This window comes from Oncorhynchus clarkii, chromosome 26, assembly GCF_045791955.1.
Source record: "Oncorhynchus clarkii lewisi isolate Uvic-CL-2024 chromosome 26, UVic_Ocla_1.0, whole genome shotgun sequence".
NCBI lineage: Eukaryota > Metazoa > Chordata > Actinopteri > Salmoniformes > Salmonidae > Oncorhynchus > Oncorhynchus clarkii.
In genome coordinates, this window is record NC_092172.1 from 16,531,455 (window position 1) to 16,553,704 (window position 22,250).

Consider the following 22,250-nt stretch of genomic DNA (forward strand, 5'->3'; position numbering starts at 1 on the left):
GGTCTCAACGGCCCACCTGCCATCTGCGGGCCGAACCAATGTCCACTAACAGCGGAACAGTGACAAACAACAGATGACAGTCCATCCAAGATGTTTCCATACCACCTTCTCTAAAACTTTCCTACTACCCATCTGTGTTTCCTTAGTGACCGTGTGGATGATTCCCAGATTGGCTGTATAGTAGACCTGCCAGTCAAAGACATCATGCCAGATGTGTTCAGGGAAATGTCCCTGTCCACCAGCTGTCCACTTACCTCCTCCAGTGCCCAAAGGGAGTCAACCACAGGTTTGATCTTCTTCTGGTTGTAGAGGGAGAACAGTTTCTCCACCACCGTTTTCACCTGCCCACACCTGCCCTGCTTGAACAGGAGGTTGAGCAGCGAGAATCCAGCAATGACCTTGTTCTCCTCGTAGAGTTTAATAGGGTTCACCTTCTCAACCTGCCACCACTGGGGAGTCAAACCAGAGACACACACATCACTTACCCCAATAATGAATTTGTGTTTCATTGTAAGTAATGAATCCCCGATAAATATTAAAACAGACTGTTCCATTCAGTAAACTCAGTGAGAGACTCAGCATTTCTGACTCACAGATTTTGCAAGGCTGAAGAAACTCTTTGTTTCCCCGGTCACCATGTTTGATGAGCCTGAAAACACAAAAACAAAGGCACAAGCTTATAGAGAGAGACAGGGTGGCGATGTTAACTGTTGGGCTGAAGTGATGGGTGAACCGTAAAGAGCCGTGAGGTGAAGAGGGGTTATTGTGGGGGAGGAGTGGTTGCCTCCTTTAGATCTGGCACAGTAAATAAACTCTGTTCACCGTCATACCATTAATTGATTCATGCCGCACTAGTGTTACAACTCCACGACTGTCATACTGTCCAGATTGACTATTGAGTAGATGGAGGGATATTACCTATAAATAATAGGACCATCTGTATTCTAAGTGTCCTTAGACAAGGTGAAAGAGCTTGAGCCTATATCTTACAAAAAACGTAAAAAAATATTTGTGGTCTAAGCTATGTCATAGGAAACAGTGCCTTCAGAAAGTATTCACACCTGTTGACTTTTTCCACATTTTGTTGTGTTTAAGCCTGAATTTAAAATAGATTAAATTGCGATTTTTCGTACCCAATAACGTCAAAGCCATTTTTGTATTTTTGTTTTATGAAAAGCTGAAATGTCTTGAGTCAACAAGTATTCAACCCCTTTGTTATGGCAAGCCTAAACAAGTTCAGGAGTAAAAATGTGCTTAACAAGTCACACACACTATATATACAAAAGTATATGGACACCCCTTCAAATTAGTGGATTCAGTTATTTCAGCCACACAGGTGTATAAAATCGAGCACACCGCCATGCAATCTCCATAGACAAACAACACATTTCTGCCCTGCTAGAGCTGCCCCGGTCAACTGTAAGTGCTGTTATTGTGAAGTGGAAACGTCTAGGAGGAGGAACGGCTCAGCAGCGAAGTGGTAGGCCACACAAGCTCACAGAACAGGGCCACTGACTGCTGAAGTGCGTAGCGCGTAAAAATCGTCTGTCCTCGGTTGCAATACCCACTACCGAGTTCCAAAATGCCTCTGGTAGCAACGTCGGCACAAGAACTGTTCGTCGGGAGCTTCATGAAATGGGTTTCCATGGACTAGCAGCCGTACACAAGCCTAAGATCACCATGCGCAATGTCAAGCGTTGGCTGGAGTGGTGTAAAGCTCACCGCCATTGGACTCAGGAGCAGTGGAAATGCATTCTCTGGAGTGATGAAACGCACTTTACCATCTTGCCTTCCGACGGACAAATCTGAGTTTGGCGGATGCCAGGAGAATGCTACCTGCTCGAATGCATAGTCCCAACTGTAAAGTTTGGTGGATGAGGAATAATGGTCTGGGGCTATTTTTCATGGTCCAGGCTAGGCTCCTTAGATACAGTTAAGGGAAATCTTAATGCTACAGCATACATTCTAGATGATTCTATGCTTCCAACTTTGTGGCAACAGTTTGGGGAAGGACCTTTCCTATTTCTGCATGACAATGCCCCTGTGCACAAAGCGAAGTCCATACAGACTGCGAGCCAGGCCTAATTGCCCAACATCCGTGCCCGACCTCACTAATGCTCTTTTGGCTGAACGGAAGCAAGTCCCCACAGCAATGTTCCAGCATCTAGTGGAAAGCCTTCCCAGAAGAGTGGAGGCTGTTATAGCAGCAAAGGGGGGATCAACTCCATATTAATGCCCATGATTTTGGAATGAGATGTCTGACTAGCAGGTGTCCACATACTTTTAGTCAAGTAGTGTAAGTAGTTGCATGGACTCTGGGTGCATTAATAGTTTTTAACATGAATTTTGAATTACTACCTCATCTCTGTAACCCACACATACAATTATATGTAAGGTCCCTCAGTCGAGCAGTGCATTTGAAATACAGATTCAATTACAAAGACCAGGGAGGTTTCCAATGCCTTGCAAAGAAGGGCACCTATTTGTAGATGGGTAAAAAATGTAATAAAAAGCAGACATTGAATATCCCTTTGAGCATGGTGAAGTTATTAATCACACTTTGGATGGTGTATCAATACACCCAGTCACTACAAAGATACAGGTGTCCTTTCTAACTCAGTTGCCGGAGAGGAAGGAAACCGCTCAGGGATTTCACCATGCCAATAGTGACTTTAAAACAGTTACAGAGTTTAATGGCTGTGATAGGAAAAAACTGAGGATTGATCAACAACATTGTAGTTACTCTACAATACTAAGGAATCTTGAACAGAACTATTTAAAAATATGCATCCAGTTTGCAACAAGACACTAAAGTAATAATGCAAAAAACTTTTTGTCCTGAATACAAAGTATTATGTTTGGGGCAAATCTAATACAACACATTACCGAGTACTACTCTCCATATTTTCAAGCATAGTGGTGGCTGCATCAAGTTATGGTAATCATTAAGGACTGGGGAGTTTTTCAGAATACAGAATACATAGAGAGAATGGAGCACAGGCAAATCCTACAGTAATCCTACAGTAAAACCTTGTTCCACCAGACACTGGGAGATTAATTCACCTTGCAGCAGGACAACAATATAAAACACAAGGCCAAATCTACACTGAAGTTGCTTACCAAGAAAACAGTGTATGTTTCTGAGTGGAAAGTTACCGTTTTGACTTAAATCTGCTTGAAAATCTATGTCTAAGTCTTGTAATGATCAACAACTAATTTTTTTAAAGAATAAATGGGCAAATATTGTACAATCCAGGTTTGCAGAAAGACTTGTAATTGCTGCCAAATGTTTTACCTTTTTTTAATTTAACTAGGCAACTAGGCAACTAGAACAAATTCTTAATAACAATGACAGTTGCAAGGCAGACCGACAGATTTTTACCTTGTCAGCTCGGGGATTCGATCTAGCAACCTTTCGGTTACTGGCCCAACGCTATAACCACTAGGCTATCTGCCGCTGTATTGACTCAGGAGTGTGAATACTTAAGTAAATGAGATTTTTCTGTATTTAATTTTGAATAAATTTGCTAACATTTCTAAAAACATGTTTTCACTTTGTCATTGCGGGGTATTGTGTGAAGATGAGTGAGATTTTTTAATTTATTTAATCCATTTTGAATTCAGGCTGTAAAACAACAGATAGGGAATAAGTCAAGGGGTGTGAATACTTATTGAAGGCAGTGTATATGTACAGTATAGCACAAGTACAATGGTGCCTAACCTATTTACAATACCTGTCAGTAAGTTTGAAATCTTCTAAATTAAAAATGTCACTCAAGATACTTCATCATTCACAGGCTAACACCACATCATATCTCAAGAGTCTTATGTGCGATACTGGTGGCACAATGTAGCAAATTTATGAGTAGCATCCTGATAGGACACCAACCGTAGAGGATGTAGGTTCCCAGAGGTCTCAGCAGACCGAGGCCTTTACCAGTGTTCTCCCCAGACAGACAGTCCAGGACGATGTCCACTCCCTCTGGAGAGATCCTACCAAATACAGGAAATTCAATTAACGAGAATCAACACGTTCCTCATTTACAGACAGCCTCAACTACAGGCTTCATCAGACACCTATCAATCTATTAGTCATTCAATGTTTAGTTCAGATTTCAATAGTTACACTTATATATTTTTAGCAAATACTAAACAATCCACTTTATTGACAATTTGATCAGCCCTTTGTTCCATCAGATTCCACTCTTGATTTCAAGTGATACAGTATTAAAAGCATTGGACAGGCTAACCATCAGTGCGATTTTTCGTGGCATGACTCACTTAAGAGCACCAATGTGAAAGAAAGAATGAGAGGCATGTTCTGATCAAGGGGTCCTATAGCCTTCCTTTCTGCCTGGTGGTCTGACCGCCTGCTTGGCTAAACTGCTCGGGGGTCTTATGATGCTCATGGCCTTGCATATTAGAAAAGGAGCGACTTAAGACCTATTTAATTTAGCTTTTCTCTTGATCCTGAGAGGAATGTGGGGCCACGGAGATGAAAGGCTTATTAATCTGCCTCTCCCTCTGATATGGCTGTATTTACTACCATTGTGATATGCAGGCAGACAGTATTCTGCCTCTGTCAATAAGTACTGAGGGGGAACCAGGGATTAGGCTCCTTAAGAAAGGAACTCAAGAGGAAAGCTTGGTTGAATGTATGCATTTATAAAGCACTTCAGAATAAATTCAGAATGTGATTATCGGATGGACATGCTTTAAGCCTCCTGACTGCATGACTCACCTCCAAAACACTATTCCTATTAGACAGTAGACATGAAGTTAGCCTTGGCATAGAGGGTTATTTTCTGATTGTCTCCTATTGAGGTGGCAGCATCCCTATGGATTGCAGTGGTTGTCAATCAAACAAGATAATTAGCGACGGGAGACCAAATCCATACAGTTACATATCGGGATATTATTTTTGAACGATATATCGTATCGTTATGACAATATCGCAATATTATTTTTGCGCTAGTTGTCTGTACCTACACTAAAACTCCAGTATTTTTCCTCCAAAGCTTGCTCTCCATCTTCTTTTTAAATAGGGAGCCAATTTGTTTTCAGCAATTTTATTTCCATGACTGATCAAAACTAATTTTCTCATGGCTCTCACTTGTCCCTCTGCAGCAGACATATGGTGAGTAATATGTTTGGAACAGACAAGACAACGACATACAGAGTGATCTGAATGGGCATAGTATTTATGAGGCATCAGGGCGCTTTCCTGATTGGCCCAGCTGTTCCACATCCCCAGCAGACAGCCTGTTGCAGGTTGCCTTCAGAGAGCCTCTGAGCACTCTGCCCCACACACTGCCGTTGCTCTCGGAGACGAACTGCGTGTTGCCATAGGGACCGCAGCCACACACGTCCAAATATGGCATCGACTAACATCTGCATCCTCCCTGAGCTCTACATGCTCTGTGTTCTACGTTATCACATTATCATTTCATATGTACATATCAAATTGCACATTATAACCAAAAGAGATTATTAGTAATTATGTGAAATTATATCTAAACATATTTTAATAAACCTGTAAGATCCAACGAAATTACACATTTGCTAACAAATTAGTCTTATTCATAAAAATTGAGTAGAACAATTACCTCTGCAGCTCTATGTTTAGAAGAAGGTTTTATCCCAATAATTGCTATTGTAGAACAAAAAACAAACCTTACTTTTTAACTTCTTGTACATAATCAGCATTTCTGTCGAAGAGGTGGGTCACAGAGTCTTTGATGGATTCATGTTTGAAAGATGAGGCCGTTCCAAACACGGTCACGCTGGGTATAGTGGAGCACAGCTGAGCCACAGCTTGACCCTGAAAAACACCACACAATCCCAGTCAGACTCTCCAAGACACAGACACAATTACACAAGGCCAATCCAGACAATGACATTTCCACAGGTTATGCATCACAGCTTTACCAACCATAATCCATATTTGATATGAAAAATAATTATAATAATTATTCTCATCCTGTTCTAATCATTCAACACACTAGGTAAAGACAGTAAATGTTTTATTGTCCATCTCTACTACAGTATGGTACTACATGTGTGAATTAAACAACAGAGTTATACCCTATTGTGTGCATCAGTCTGAAATCTGAGCAGTCGCTCTACTGTATGTTGACACACTGTAAGAGGTTGTTCATAAAGAGGGAACACCCCCCTATCCACATCGATGGAACAGTAGTGGAGAGGGTAGCAAGTTTTAAGTTCCTCGGCATACACATCACAGACAAACTGAATTGGTCCACTCACACAGACAGCATTGTGAAGAAGGCGCAGCAGCGCCTCTTCAACCTCAGGAGGCTGAAGAAATTCGGCTTGTCACCAAAAGCACTCACAAACTTCTACAGATGCACAATCGAGAGCATCCTGGCGGGCTGTATCACCGCCTGGTACGGCAACTGCTCCGCCCTCAACCGTAAGGCTCTCCAGAGGGTAGTGAGGTCTGCACAACGCATCACCGGGGGCAAACTACCTGCCCTCCAGGACACCTACACCACCCGATGTCACAGGAAGGCCATAAAGATCATCAAGGACATCAACCACCCGAGCCACTGCCTGTTCACCCCGCTATCATCCAGAAGGCGAGGTCAGTACAGGTGCATCAAAGCTGGGACCGAGAGACTGAAAAACAGCTTCTATCTCAAGGCTATCAGACTGTTAAACAGCCACCACTAACATTGAGTGGCTGCTGCCAACACACTGACACTGACTCAACTCCAGCCACTTTAATAATGGGAATTGATGGGAAATGATGTAAATATATCACTAGCCACTTTAAACAATGCTACCTTATATAATGTTACTTACCCTACATTATTCATCTCATAGGCATACGTATATACTGTACTCTATATCATCGACTGTATCCTTATGTAATACATGTATCACTAGCCACTTTAACTATGCCACTTTGTTTACATACTCATCTCATATGTATATACTGTACTCGATACAATCTACTGTATCTGCCTATGCTGCTCTGTACCATCACTCATTCATATATCCTTATGTACATATTCTTTATCCCCTCACACTGTGTACAAGACAGTAGTTTTGGAATTGTTAGTTAGATTACTTGTTGGTTATTACTGCATTGTCGGAACTAGAAGCACAAGCATTTCGCTACACTCGCATTAACATCTGCTAACCATGTGTATGTGACAAATAAAATTTGATTTGATTTGATTTGATAAATTGAGCAGCTAACCGATCGCTGCAGCTGTACATAGTCTATCGGTAAATAGCCCACCCATTTTTACCTACCTCATCCCCATACTGTTTTTATTTATTTACTTTCTGCTCTTTTGCACACTAATATCTCTACCTGTACATGACCATCTGATCATTTATCACTCCAGTGTTAATCTGCAAAATTGTAATTATTCGCCTACCTCCTCATGCCTTTTGCACACAATGTATATAGACTCTCCTTTTTTTCTACTGTGTTATTGACTTGTTAATTGTTTACTCCATGTGTAACTCTGTGTTGTCTGTTCACACTGCTATGCTTTATCTTGGCCAGGTCGCAGTTGCAAATGAGAACTTGTTCTCAACTAGCCTACCTGGTTAAATAAAGGTGAAATAAAAAATATATAAAAATAAATGAATTACAGTCTGTAGGAGCATCTCTAGAGTAGAGTTACATCTCTAGTTATGTTTAATTATTAAAGCTGGGAATCACTAACAGTGCTTTTGCTAAAGGGAAATTTGCTACATGAGCCTGATAATTCAATGTCTTGTAAAAAAATATTTAAATTTGAAGAGTCTGTGTGCATATATACTGTAACCAGCACAGCCCAGACACTCTATCTTCAACCACAGTCACATCTTTCCTAGATGTCGTTTTCTCAGCCACATCTCACCATCATCTTCAATCATGAATAGAGCATTATGCAAAACAGCATCTGAGCTGTCTGATAATAGCCACAGGCTGTTACCCTCAAGAGCCACCAGAGATACACACCTTGGCAGTATCTATAGTAACATCACTGATATCATTTTCAGGAGATGCTGTGTTTTTCTTTCCACCCCCCTACGGGAGTTGACTTACCACACCCCCTCCTGCTGAGTGGACCAATACTGACATCCCCTCTCGGAGATTGGCAACCTCAAACAGCATCATGTAGGCAGCCACGAAGTTCATGGAGAAGGCCGCTGCCTCAGGAAATGTCATATCATCAGGCATGTTATAGACGTAATCCAGCGGTGTGCAAACCACCTCTGCCCAGGCGTTGTAATTTACAAAAGCCATAACCCGGTCTCCTATCTGGAGAGAGGAAAGGGTAAGCTATAAAATATGATAAATGCAGATTTGAGAAGTGACATGGTTACAGGTTTGTTTTAGAAATGCAACAAACCTCACATGCTACTCTGACCAATGCATTTCAAAATATCAACATTAACCATTTCAAACTGGAACACAAATCAATCATTTGGGAGGTAAAAATGCAAAGTGAGATCAATATAGTTGTGCTACTAATCCATGACATAATATCTGTGACATACTGTGATCTGGATTCACTGACCTCGAATCCCTTGGTGTTTCCTCCCATCGCCTCAACTATTCCAGAACATTCAAATCCAGGGACAAGTGGAGTTTTCGGAGGATTGTCAATATTACCTTGACGCACCATAAGATCCAGGAAGTTCAAGCCACTAAAACAGTAAACGTCTCATTGATATAAACCTCACAATCAAGCAAAGTTATTTATTTTTAACTTAGGTGATTGGAGAAGACACAATAATGCATGATGGACATTTTCACTATTCGATAAATGTTACTTAGACTTAAAATATGTTACTAAATAAAAGCCTTAGCAGTCATAAATTCACAACACAAACTGTTTGACATCTACAAACCCATGCTTGAATTCCAGACTATTAAAACTGGCTACAGTTCCAAGGCCATGGTGATTCACATGCACTGAACAATGAATAGCCAATCTGTGATAGAGCATATCTGTAACAGGCTCTCCCTCTTACAAAAAAATTGCATGCCACTTGTTGAAAGTATAGTTTACGTGTATTTATTATGGATTTCAATATTATCAATAAAACAATATGGTTGGACTAAAGACAATTATTCAATCCCTCAACAGAATATCCTTACTAAATGCCAAGTAGCCTATCATAAGAGAATAGAGCACAAATACCACAACTGTAGGACTTTGTATGAGCCAGTTGTAAAGAGAAAATCCATTTCAACTGGCTTGAGGTATTTACAGTAACTATTCCTCCTTCTGCCATAGCCAATAAAAGCTGATTAAGATTATCAGTCAAGAACAAGCCAAGCTAAAAAATTATCTCGCCAAATTGTAATTCATTCCAACATTTCAGGTGTTTTTGCTTTTCATTTGCATGATTGGTCCACAGACAGTCCTTATTAATAATCTACACAAACAGTGAAACATCAGAGGGCATGTGGCTTCATGAATGCAATGAGTCCTTTTCTCGTGTCACTTTTACAAACTATACAGGTCGAGTTGAACCTACTTTAATTCAAGATTTATTCATGGCTCGCCCATACTGAATCGGAATCTGCAACATGTTGCAATACACGTGTGAATGTGGTAACTTCGCATCACTGATATTTTAAGATCATTTAGGCAGGCATCAATGTAACAATTAATCAACAGTTTAATATGCAACGTTTACCATGCTTTGACGCGAATTTTCACTTCTCCCTCCTGTGGCTCAGGCATCGCCTTCTTGGTTACCCGGAGTTTGTTGAGACCCCCGAAACCGGAAAGTATTACGGCTCGCATTTCTTTGGTATCTCCTGCAGATACTACATTTTCTGTTTCTTTTGCTCCATTCTTCTCTATCATGTGCTCAGTTTCCTCTGTCATCTCCGTTCCTTCTTTAGCCATGTCGGTGGGCTTCATGGGGCTGGAAGGGGATGCTCGAGCTTGTAACTGGTCCTTCCCTCCTTCCAAGTTCAGAATGCGCAGTATGAGCCGAATCGGTTCTCTTTTGGAAGAGGGAGAGGCTATTCGCACCAAAGATGTTTATAAACCTTGGATTGCTGGTGTTGTGATTGGCCAATGAGAGGATTTGAAGCCACCACTCGCCATATTGGCACTCCTTAATTAAACGTTTCAAGGACAAAATTGCATCTATTTAAGTATTGTTTGTTGTAGTGGGGACAGTAACATTATTTATCTAAAAAATATATACTTTAAGGATTTAATTAGTTTTTTTACGTTTAGCTCGCATAATATGATTTAAAAGTATGCATTACATTGTCTGTAACACGTGGCAAAAACGAATGTAGACATTCATACATGTATTTATGTAGCTTCCAAAATATTTGTTTTACACTGGTGGGGAAGTGCCAAGATGGAGGTACAGAAACTACAACTCGGCGCCCCCTTACAGTCATCTAGTGTATATATAAATCATTAGCAGGGACACGCCTGGTGCCCAAATTGATCACGTATGTCTTGCAGTTGAGAGTCGAGTGGAGACGAAAGGCTTCGGTTCAGTCAGTCGTGCTGATGAGCCTAGTTAATGTTGACTTGATGGCAAAAACAGAAGCATGGCATTGGCACTAATTCAAACTTGTAAAATAAAGTTATCTTTATTTCAATGGACGATGGAGAAATAACTTGTAGTATTGGTCACCATCTGGATGTCAGCTAACGTACAACAAGCCCGTGTGAATGGCCAGTACAACGGTATGATATCGAGGTGGAGCACTGCTGCAGCAGTTGCTTCACGGGACAGTAACGTGGCGAATTTGTTTCATGCCACTTGATTATATGTAGAGTAGGACAGCAGCCTACACGATAAATAACTTCAAATATTGGTAGTAACCATTTAGATATCACTGTGATACAGTCTACTGCCCAATGGGGATAGTTTGTTCTGCAAAGCAGGCAACACAACAACACGTCCTGCAGTTAGGAGAGAAGTAGGTATCTAGATAGTGTCACAATATCAGGCCAGGCTGACAACTAAAGTGCATTTATTGTAGTGATTTTCATCAAACATGTGGCCTACAACTACGGCATAAGGTCAACATTTTTGTAAACATTTATAAATGTTTATAAATCACATATGATTCTGATAACGATATGTATTGTGCACCAATGAAATATGGATTGTGCACCTATGGATTGTGCACCAATGAAACGGGATAAGGCTGTACAGTGAATATACAGTACCAGTCAAAAGTTTGGACACACCTACTCATTCAAGGGTTTTCTTTATTTGTACTATTTTCTACATTGTAGAATAATCGTGAAGACATCAAAACTATGAAATAACACATATGAATCATGTAGTAACCAAAAAAGTGTTAAACAAATCAAAATACATTTGCACACTCTTGGCATTCTCTCAACCAGCTTAATAAGGAATGCTTTTCCAACAGGCTTGAAGGAGTTCCCACATATGCTGAGCACTTGTTGGCTGCTTTTCCTTCACTCTACAGTCCAACTCATCCCAAACCATCTCAATTGGGTTGAGGTCGGTGATTGTGGAGGCCAGGTCATCTGATGCAGCACCATCACTCTCCTTCTTGGTCAATTAGCCCTTACACAGCCTGGAGCTGTGTTTTGGGTCATTGTCCTGTTGAAAAACAAATGATAGTCCCACTAAGCGCAAACCAGATGGGATGGCGTATCACTGTGGAATGCTGTGGGAGCCATGCTGGTTAAGTGTGCCTTGAATTCTAAATAAATCACTGACTGTGTCACCAGCAAAGCACCGCCACACCATCACACTTCGTCCTCCATGCTTCACGGCAGGAACCACACATGCGGAGATCATCCGTTCACCTACTCTGCGTCTCACAAAGACACGGTGGTTGGAACCAAAAATCTCAAATTTGGACTCATCAGACCAAACAGATTTCACCGGTCTAATGTTCATTACTTGTGTTTCTTGGCCCAATCAAGTCTCTTCTTATTATTGGTGTCCTTTAGTAGTGGTTTCTTTGCAGCAATTCAACCATGAAGGCCTGATTCACGCAGTCTCCTCGGAACAGATGATGTCTGTTACTGGAACTCTGTGAAGCATTTATATGGGTTGCAATCTGAGGTGCAGCTAACTCTACTGAACTTAACCTCAGCAGCAGAGGTAACTCTGGGTTTTCCTTTCCTGTGGTGGTCCTCAAGAGCCAGTTTCATCATAGCGCTTAATGGCTTTTGTAAATGCACTTGAAAAAACGTTAAAAGTTCTTGACATTTTCCCGGATTGACTACCCTTCATGTCTTAAAGTAATGGACTGTCGCTTCTCATTGCTTATTTGAACTGTTCTTGCCATAATATGGACTTGGTCTTTTACCAAATAGGGCTATTTTATGTATTCCACCCATACCTTGTCACAACACAACTGATTGTCTCAAAAACATTAAGAAGGAAAGAAATCCCACAAATGAACTTTCAACAATGCGCACCTGTTAATTGAAATGCATTCCAGGTGACTACCTCATGAAGCTGGTTGAGAGAACGGCAAGAGTTTGCAACGCTGTCATCAAGGCAAAGCGTGGCTACTTTGAAGAATCTCATATATAAAATATATTTTCATTTGTTTAACACTTTTTTGGTTGCTACAACAATGTCGAAAATAGTAAAAATAAAGAAAAATCCTTGAATGAGGTGTGTCCAAACTTTTGACTTGTACTGTATGTACAGTGCCTTGCGAAAGTATTCGGCCCCCTTGAACTTTGCGACCTTTTGCCACATTTCTGGCTTCAAATATAAAGATATAAAACTGTATTTTTTTGTGAAGAATCAACAACAAGTGGGACACAATCATGAAGTGGAACGACATTTATTGGATATTTCAAACTTTTTTAACAAATCAAAAACTGAAAAATTGGGCATGCAAAATTATTCAGCCCCCTTAAGTTAATACTTTGTAGCGCCACCTTTTGCTGCGATTACAGCTGTAAGTCGCTTGGGGTATGTCTCTATCAGTTTTGCACATCGAGAGACTGACATTTTTTTCCCATTCCTCCTTGCAAAACAGCTCGAGCTCAGTGAGGTTGGATGGAGAGCATTTGTGAACAGCAGTTTTCAGTTCTTTCCACAGATTCTCGATTGGATTCAGGTCTGGACTTTGACTTGGCCATTCTAACACCTGGATATGTTTATTTTTGAACCATTCCATTGTAGATTTTGCTTTATGTTTTGGATCATTGTCTTGTTGGAAGACAAATCTCCGTCCCAGTCTCAGGTCTTTTGCAGACTCCATCAGGTTTTCTTCCAGAATGGTCCTGTATTTGGCTCCATCCATCTTCCCATCAATTTTAACCATCTTCCCTGTCCCTGCTGAAGAAAAGCAGGCCCAAACCATGATGCTGCCACCACCATGTTTGACAGTGGGGATGGTGTGTTCAGCTGTGTTGCTTTTACGCCAAACATAACGTTTTGCATTGTTGCCAAAAAGTTCAATTTTGGTTTCATCTGACCAGAGCACCTTCTTCCACATGTTTGGTGTGTCTCCCAGGTGGCTTGTGGCAAACTTTAAACAACACTTTTTATGGATATCTTTAAGAAATGGCTTTCTTCTTGCCACTCTTCCATAAAGGCCAGATTTGTGCAATATACGACTGATTGTTGTCCTATGGACAGAGTCTCCCACCTCAGCTGTAGATCTCTGCAGTTCATCCAGAGTGATCATGGGCCTCTTGGCTGCATCTCTGATCAGTCTTCTCCTTGTATGAGCTGAAAGTTTAGAGGGACGGCCAGGTCTTGGTAGATTTGCAGTGGTCTGATACTCCTTCCATTTCAATATTATCGCCTGCACAGTGCTCCTTGGGATGTTTAAAGCTTGGGAAATCTTTTTGTATCCAAATCCGGCTTTAAACTTCTTCACAACAGTATCTCGGACCTGCCTGGTGCGTTCCTTGTTCTTCATGATGCTCTCTGCGCTTTTAACGGACCTCTGAGACTATCACAGTGCAGGTGCATTTATACGGAGACTTGATTACACACAGGTGGATTGTATTTATCATCATTAGTCATTTAGGTCAACATTGGATCATTCAGAGATCCTCACTGAACTTCTGGAGAGAGTTTGCTGCACTGAAAGTAAAGGGGCTGAATAATTTTGCACGCCCAATTTTTCAGTTTTTTTTTTTTTTTTAAGTTTGAAATATCCAATAAATGTCGTTCCACTTCATGATTGTGTCCCACTTGTTGTTGATTCTTCACAAAAAAATACAGTTTTATATCTTTATGTTTGAAGCCTGAAATGTGGCAAAAGGTCGCAAAGTTCAAGGGGGCCGAATACTTTCGCAAGGCACTGTATGTCCCCCAATGCAATTATGCAGTCTAATACATCCACAGTGGGATCATTGTCTTATGTCAGATGGCATCACTCCTATGCAAAGCACATCTCTCAACCGATCAGTGCAGGCGGAATTTAAGCATTATCTGAAGTAACACAATGCAGTTGGATTTCAACAGATTTTTCTGTTTATTGTCAAATGAATTAATTATTGTATTTAATTTTAAATTATGTAACAACATCCAACTTTGTTTAGGATTATTCTGTCCAAATATGACACAATTCCACTATTTTTATCCCTTAACATCACTTTCAAACGGGGGACTTTTATTTTGAAGACAAACTGCAAATTCCACTTTTTTTTTTTTTTTGCAAATTCCATTATTGTGGCTACAAATGAGCACGTGATCAGACAAGGTTATTCGCAAATTTCTTCTTCCAGGCACATAAATTCCAATATTTGTGAGTATCAAAACACAGACCGAACATTAATTGACTATCACAACATATAGGCTACATGACACTCACTCTATATCAGTATTTGGGAAATATCAAAATTATGAATGCCCATTTACTGGCAATAGTTTTCATGTCTATAATCCAACAAAGTGAGCAACAAAGTTACATCTCAAGTAGACTACCATGTAGTAAAATGTATTCTCACTTAAAGAAAATATTGGCCAGGGAAATAGCTAGTGGGTCCCACCTGATAGTGAATTTCCCAGTAGAAAAAACTGCTGTACATTTACCAAGTATGGGTCACATTGGGGCCACACAGTAGAAGTAGGTCAACACAGTGATTATTACAATCTAACGAGGTTGTTAGACACCTGCGAATGATAAATTCTACAGTAGTGTAGGCAAAATCCTGAAGTATCTCTTTAATAAAGACATAAGGATCCTGTATTTTTGTCCTTTTAATCACATACTATTTATTTAAAGCCATCTACTTCATCAGCAACTTGTATTTCTACGTTAATGGTTACAGGGAGGAATACAGAACATAAATACTGGAAACGGAATGAAAACTTGTCTCATGACAAACTACTACTACACTAAACAAAAACACAAATATAGGAAGGATTTTCAATTACAGATTAAATGTACAAGAATAGTTGAATAACTAGTTGTCTTATGAGGTTTTCCGTCTGTTCACTACAATGTATTTGCATCCTATCTTTACAATGATTAAAAACACTATAGGCCAACTCAATTGGATAGAGGCCTAATTGACTTGGCAATTTACTAATGAATCCTGACAGCGTTATTTTGTGCGCATCATAGCTTTTTAGGTCAATGTCTTCTGTAAAGGCATCATTCGAATAATATCATCAATCTCATCAATAATTTGTGTTTATGGTAAATAAATAAAAATATATGATGTTTTAGTGTTACATGTATTACACAATTGACATTGTAAAATATGTCCCTACCATAAATTCTTCAGATTATTTCTGAAAATACTGTCAGGAAGTAACAGGACAAACCATTTCCTTTGATACTGTCACAGACACATCAGCAATTAATCTGAGATTTTGGGGTATTTATCCTTAGATGAAAATGTAATCAGCATATGACATTCCGTTGGAGGGGTGTACGTTCATAGACCTACAATTTGTGAAAGGGCTTGGTCCTACTCTCGAGGAACATCTGTGAATATTCGTAGTCCATGCATTCCTTGGATCTCCTCCTTGAGAGCCTGTGGATGAGAACATAGCACTTTTCAGCTGTGCTGTTTTTACAACAATTTTGCATATGGAATAAAATGCAATACAGGATAATAACTTCACCTGAAAGGTTTGATATAAGACTTGACATACTTTACTACTTGTTGTTGCCTTCTCTCCCCCCACATCCGATCGGTACAAACAGTATCAACCAAAGCAAATATACAATTTTGACAACTATATAGCCTATACCCTTCCATACAATGGTGCAAACTAATTGATCTCTCCAGAATGTATCTCCATAGGTTACCTGGTTGACTAGTTGGTGTTGTTGAATAGTTCTTTTCCCTTTAAATTCATTGGATTCTATATGGACTTCATACATGGCACCACAGCCACCTGAGAACACAAAACATAATGATACACAATTGTTATGAGTGCACCAAAGGAATCAGAGGCGTCATGCCAATAGGGGGAACAAGGGCACGTGCCCCCTAAGATTTGTCCGGTTTTTGATTTTAGCTGCTGGTGATGGGCAGAACTCGCAGGAGGTAAGATTATACATTCATTTGATTAAGCTATGTAGCCTATTGATTATTTCTTGATGAATACATAAAACAAAAATATTTTGTTGTTTCTCTGTAATACTTTTCTCAAAAGTACCTAGCCATTTTCTCTAAAATACCTTGCCATTTTATGAAGTTTGCTTTAGCTAGCCTGCTAGATAGGTTCCCAATCTTCCAACCTCATAACAAGCATAGCTTGTCCAACTATCTTAGCTGGCATGTCTGCTGGCAATTTTGCTAGACTTTAGAAATGCAAGTAATTACTAAACGTACTGAATAAAACTCACATTCCTTTCAATCTTTTACCCAGATTTTAGCAGAGATGCAGAGAAGCGTAACAAAAATAAGCACCAGGCATGATGATACAGACAGCTCAAGAGGTATGCTTAGATATGCAGAAAAATACTTGGTTTAAATGTAATCTGGCACCTTATGATATGATAGTTGTGAATGAATAATGATGCCATGATATGTGCCTGTATTGATATGTATTATGATCCCATGTACTGTGTTGTAATTTGTATGTAATATCCTAGGCATATTAGTGCAGTATATTGATATGTGTGATTTACAATAGTCAGAATGACACCCTCATTAAAATTGAACAGGTAAAGAGGTATGCTTAGATAACCTATCCAGAAAAATCATAGAATTAGGCATAATGATTATGGCTCTAGATTGCAAGAAAACATTTTTTTTATCCAACTTCCCCCTCCGGATCATCCCCCCTCAATACTCTCGTACTTCGTAACACTTCTAAAATAATGTGTGCATGACGCCTAGGCCGAGCACTAGCCGAGCGTAGACTTAACTAGCCCTTGTGCAAATAAATTAAGAGATGAAGCTGAAAACCTTTTTTCCTCCAGTTAATAGTGATCATGGAGGGAGTGAGATGGAGTGAGGGAAGTGAAGAGAATTAAGATGAGATATGTAAAAATGGAAGAGAGAAGTCAGAAGAAATATGAGGCGACTGCTGTGCCTTTAAAGAATGGAAAGGAAGCAGATATGGGGAATGGAAATAAGAGGATTGTCTATGAGGATTCTATGGTGATTGGGGTTTGGTTCTTAGAAAAAGTCAATCTAGGGTTTTGGCATACCCATTTGAGGTCTCAAGGTGGATGGAGAGTAGGATAGGGAAGTATGTATGCAGTATGCTAAGATAGAGATGAGTTTATTCGCTAGGATAGGATTCCTATCCACCTCCCAAAGGGACTGAGCAGTGTGCATGGTCTGACTGGGAGAACGAGAAATAATGTGCTTTAGTTTACAGAGCAGAGCTCCACTCAAGGGTGTGATAGCAGTGCCTCTAAGTGTAGAAGTTGAGCAGCTAAGAGGAAGGTTTCTGGTGTGTGTGAGGCCTTGCGGCGTAGCTGTAAGGAGGAGCCTGTCGGTTTTGCTATGCTTTGATTTGGAGGTACTTTTGATCTGGTAATGTTGAGATATATTGAGCTATCCGGTTAGAGCATTCGTGCCAGCTGTTCTGCAGTGTTTCCGCTGCCAGAAATGTGGCCATGTAGCATCCGTGTGTAGGATGGGGTAACCTAGATGTGCAAGGTGTGGAGGTTTCCACTTAGTGGAGGAATATTTGGAGGATGAGCCCAGAAAGTGTAGTAATTGTGGAGGTAGTCGTGAGGCCAGGGCTACAGAGTGCCTGCTAAAGGTGAAACAGATACAGGTGGGAGGGGGTGTTACATAAGCACTGAGAAGGGTGAATCAGGAGGTAGGATCTCAAGGCTCTCTCCATTGCCTGCTCAGAGGGAGAAGGACAAATAGTGAATGTTCCCAGTGAAATGTATGGATCCAAGCAACTGTGTTTGGACAAATCCAAGTTTCTGACCTTCATCGCTATGGTTGTGAATTGTGCTGCACAAGTAGAAAGCTGGTCAGATAAAATTGGAATTGTTGTGTAGAGCAGCTGAACATTCTGGATAATCTAGATATTTCTGAAAAGGATCTACAGAAGTTGTTGGAAGAGGAGGTAATGCCCACTCAGGCCTGTGGTTAGGGATAATGCTTGGTATGATAGTATATGCAGTTTGGCCTGTGTTTTTGGTTGTTTTTCCATAAGAATTTTATTGAACCTATGAGTGCATCTGGTACTCCAATGCACTATTATTATTGGATGCCAACCGCCAATAATCCACAATTCTAGGAAGCCCAGGCTTCTCCCATTTCATTCCAATAGTCGCGTAAACGAGACCTAATATGGAAGGATGACCACGCGAGAATGAGTCCACTGAACACCAGCAAGACACCAACAAATTCAGCGTCGTAGTAACACACATTTGATTATGCATAATGATCTAGCTCGCTGGGCTAGACCAGGACCCCTTTTGACACCCACGTTTCCATGTCTATTTACCTGATATGTCCACAACTTTTAGAGACGTGGCCGATGGAAACTTCTCTTTGAGAAGTTGTGCAATTCGGGTCTCTCCATCTGTCTGAGAAGACAGAGTCCTCTGCAACTGTCTAGAAACCAAAACAGCCTAAAACAAATGTTTTCAAAGACAGTTAGCGAACGTTTGCTAACTCACAATAACTATTGAGTTACAAGATGTAACGTTAGATAGCTCACTTAACTAGCTAACGTTAAATGGCCAGTGTCACTTGCTGTCTGATTTGAGTGAGCAGAACATCGCACTCAACCTTCAAAGTTGGCTAGTCTAAAGTTATGCATAAGAATGAATGAAATTGATTTACTTGATTTTTTTGAAGAAATCTGGAAATAGAGAGCATCGTGACCAAGTCCTTTACTGAAGATAAAACTAACAATAATGAACAGTAATCAACACAGGTTTTTAAAAAGTCATGCCCCTCGATGTCAGTTTTCGTCTCCACAATATGACGTAGGTATACAGTCGTGTCACGCAAACAGCAACGTACACTTTGTTGTAACTGGCGCCCTCTCGTGGACTGGAGACAACCATCACCCTTTTCACACATTGTTTATTGGCCTAATTAAAACAATAAATGGTACAATAATTTGTATTATAATGGTTTTCCTTGACAATCCTATACAGGACAAAAAATACATAAGTATATAACACACCAATCACATAATTAAATAGGTAGCAAAACAATTTTTCATAAAAATATTTAATGGTATATTGATAGGTAGATGATTTTGAGGATAGTCATTATGGTTTCCCTTGAGATAAGACTACAGACTACACTGGCATTAGTCCACAGATAACTGCTCACATCATGTGTTGTGCAAAATGTAGCAATACTAGCACATTGTTTAGACAATATTTACAAGGCACTTTGGTATTTAGAGTTTCTAATACTATCCATATTGTTTCCCATAGTGTCTATTTCTTTGTAGAGGGTAGTAGACTACTCTCTGAGTAAATAATTGCTTTGTCAGACTAATTTTTCTTTGGGATGAAGTATCCATGCATGTCCATGTGAAGCTCTGAATTCACATATGCTCGAGCTACCTCCTTGAAAGACTTTGCATCCAGCACTAAAATGAAGCCAGATTCCCCTGGATTGGAGTTGATGACTGTTGTCAAGACCACACCTGGACATAAGAGACATTTTGTTAGAATATTGTAGGTGTAATATGATGGACAGACTTTCATTGAAATTATAACTTTATTCAGCATACAGTGTGAATGTCTGGCCATTCTAATCAAAACATAAGTCTTCATATACTTAAGATTTGAGGACCATCTTGAGGACCATCTTACCATCATCATCTCCTTCTCCATTGGGTCTTGGAATGAACACAGACTCTGATGGCCAGCAGTTCTCCTCACTCCATTCAGTCCTCTCCTTTGTCTCAGTGTCCAACTTCATTACCTATTTATAAAAGTTAAGTATGGTTAACAAAATATTAGATAAGCGACACATGCAGTTATGTTCACAAAGACCTACATTCAAATCCCAGTGACTTTTACCTTAGTTGCCACTGCAACACAAGTCATGTAGACAAATCTGTACTTCTTGCAGTTGAAGTCATAATTTATCAAATCAAATTTATTTATATAGCCCTTCTTACATCAGCTGATATCTCAAAGTGCTGTACAGAAACCCAGCCTAAAACCCCAAACAGCAAGCAATGCAGGTGTAGAAGCATGGTGGCTAGGAAAAACCTAGGAAGAAACCTAGAGAGGTACCAGGCTATGAGGGGTGGCTAGTCCTCTTTTGGCTGTGCCAGGTGGAGATTATAACAGAACATGGCCAAGATGTTCAAATGTTCATAAATGACCAGCATGGTCAGATAATAATAATCACAGTGGTTGTTGAGGGTGCAACAAGTCAGCACCTCAGGAGTAAATGTCCTTCGGCTTTTCATAGCCGATCATTGAGAGTATCTCTACCGCTCCTGCTGTCTCTAGAGAGTTGAAAACAGCAGTTCTGGGATAAGTAGCACGTCCGGTGAACAGGTCAGGGGTCCATAGCCGCAGGCAGAACAGTTGAAACTGGAGCAGCAGCACGGCCAGGTGGACTGAGGAAAACAAGTAGTCATCATGCCGGGTAGTCCTGGGGCATGGTCCTAGGGCTCAGGTCCTCCGAGAGAGAGAAAGAAAGAAAGAGAGAATTAGAGATAGCATACTTAAATTCACACAGGACACCAGATAAGACAGGAGAAATACTCCAGATATAACAGACTGACCCTAGCCCCCTGGCACATAAACTACTGCAGCATAAATACTGGAGGCTGAGACAGGAGGGGACAGGAGACACTGTGGCCCCATCCGATGATACCCCCGGACAGGGCCAAACAGGCAGGATATAACCCCACCCACTTTGCCAAGGCACAGCCCCCTCACCACTAGAGGGATATCTTCAACCACCAACTTACCATCCTGAGACAAGGCTGAGTATAGCCCACAAAGATCTCCACCACGGCACAGCCCAAGGGGGGGCGCCAACCCAGAAAGGAAGATCACGTCAGTGACTCAATCCACTCAAGTGACTCACCCCTCCGAGGGATGGCATGAAAGAGCACCAGTAAGCCAGTGACTCAGCCCCTGTAATAGGGTTAGAGGCAGAGAATCCCAGTTGAGAGAGGGGAACCGGCCAGGCAGAGACAGCAAGCGTGGTTCGTTGCTCCAGAGCCTTTCCGTTCACCATCACACTCCTGGGACAGACTACACTCAATCATAGGACCTACTGAAGAGATTAGTCTTCAGTTAAGCCTGAAAGGTTGAGACCGAGTCTGCGTCTCTCAGATGGGCAGGCAGACCATTCCATAAAAATGGAGCTCTATAGGAGAAAGCCCTGCCTCCAGCTGTTTGCTTAGAAATTCTAGGGACATTAGGAGGCCTGCGTCTTGTGACCGGAGCGTACGTGTAGGTATGTACGGCAGGACCAAATCGGAAAGATAGGTAAGAGCAAGCCCATGTAATGCTTTGTTGGTTAGCAGTAAAACCTTGAAATCAACCCTTGCCTTAACAGGGAGCCAGTGTAGGGAGGCTAGCACTGGAGTAATATGATAAAAATGTTGGTTCTAGTCAGGATTCTAGCAGCCGTATTTAGCACTAACTGAAGTTTATTTAGTGCTTTATCCGGGTAGCCGAAAAGTAGAGTATTGCAGTAGTCTAACCTAGAAGTAACAAAAGTATGGATTAATTTTTCTGCATCATTTTTGGACAGAAAGTTTCTGATTTTTGCAATGTTACGTAGATGGAAAAAAGCTGTCCTTGAAACAGTCTTGATACAGTGCCTTGCGAAAGTATTCGGCCCACTTGAACTTTGCGACCTTTTGCCACATTTCAGGCTTCAAACATAAAGATATAAAACTGTACT

At 40.7% G+C, this 22,250-nt stretch overlaps 2 protein-coding genes across 2 annotated transcripts in view; both read right to left on the minus strand.

Annotated features, from left to right (window-relative positions):
* The window catches only part of LOC139385177 (synaptic vesicle membrane protein VAT-1 homolog-like), a 29,792-nt gene extending 19,830 nt beyond the window's left edge, over positions 1-9,962 (minus strand). Inside the window, exons 1-7 of the mRNA XM_071130274.1 lie at positions 9,673-9,962; positions 8,544-8,673; positions 8,069-8,284; positions 5,679-5,821; positions 3,890-3,993; positions 594-649; positions 255-449 (exon numbers count right to left, since the gene is read on the minus strand). Coding sequence (XP_070986375.1) covers positions 255-449; positions 594-649; positions 3,890-3,993; positions 5,679-5,821; positions 8,069-8,284; positions 8,544-8,673; positions 9,673-9,902 — 1,074 coding nt within the window. The 5' untranslated portion in view covers positions 9,903-9,962. The remainder of the gene's footprint in view (positions 1-254; positions 450-593; positions 650-3,889; positions 3,994-5,678; positions 5,822-8,068; positions 8,285-8,543; positions 8,674-9,672) is intronic.
* A 4,651-nt stretch (positions 9,963-14,613) lies between these two features.
* LOC139384551 (bolA-like protein 3) lies at positions 14,614-19,346 on the minus strand. Its single transcript, XM_071129393.1, has 4 exons — positions 19,194-19,346; positions 18,853-18,979; positions 16,235-16,323; positions 14,614-15,956 (listed from the first exon to the last, which is right to left on the minus strand). The coding sequence occupies exons 1-4, from the start codon at positions 19,227-19,229 to the stop codon at positions 15,891-15,893; spliced, it is 318 nt and encodes a 105-aa protein (XP_070985494.1). The 5' UTR covers positions 19,230-19,346; the 3' UTR covers positions 14,614-15,890.
* Positions 19,347-22,250: the final 2,904 nt, after the last annotated feature.

Bases quoted from the DNA above. Each gene is read 5' to 3' on its own strand.
- LOC139384551 (XM_071129393.1), bottom strand. From the start codon at position 19,229: ATGCTCTCTATTTCCAGATTTCTTCAAAAAAATCAA. The intron at 16,324-18,852 runs GTAAATAGACAT...TTGTGTTCTCAG, and splicing joins AAAAGTTGTGGACATATCAG to GTGGCTGTGGTGCCATGTAT. The intron at 15,957-16,234 runs GTAACCTATGGA...TCTCATCCACAG, and splicing joins AACACCAACTAGTCAACCAG to GCTCTCAAGGAGGAGATCCA.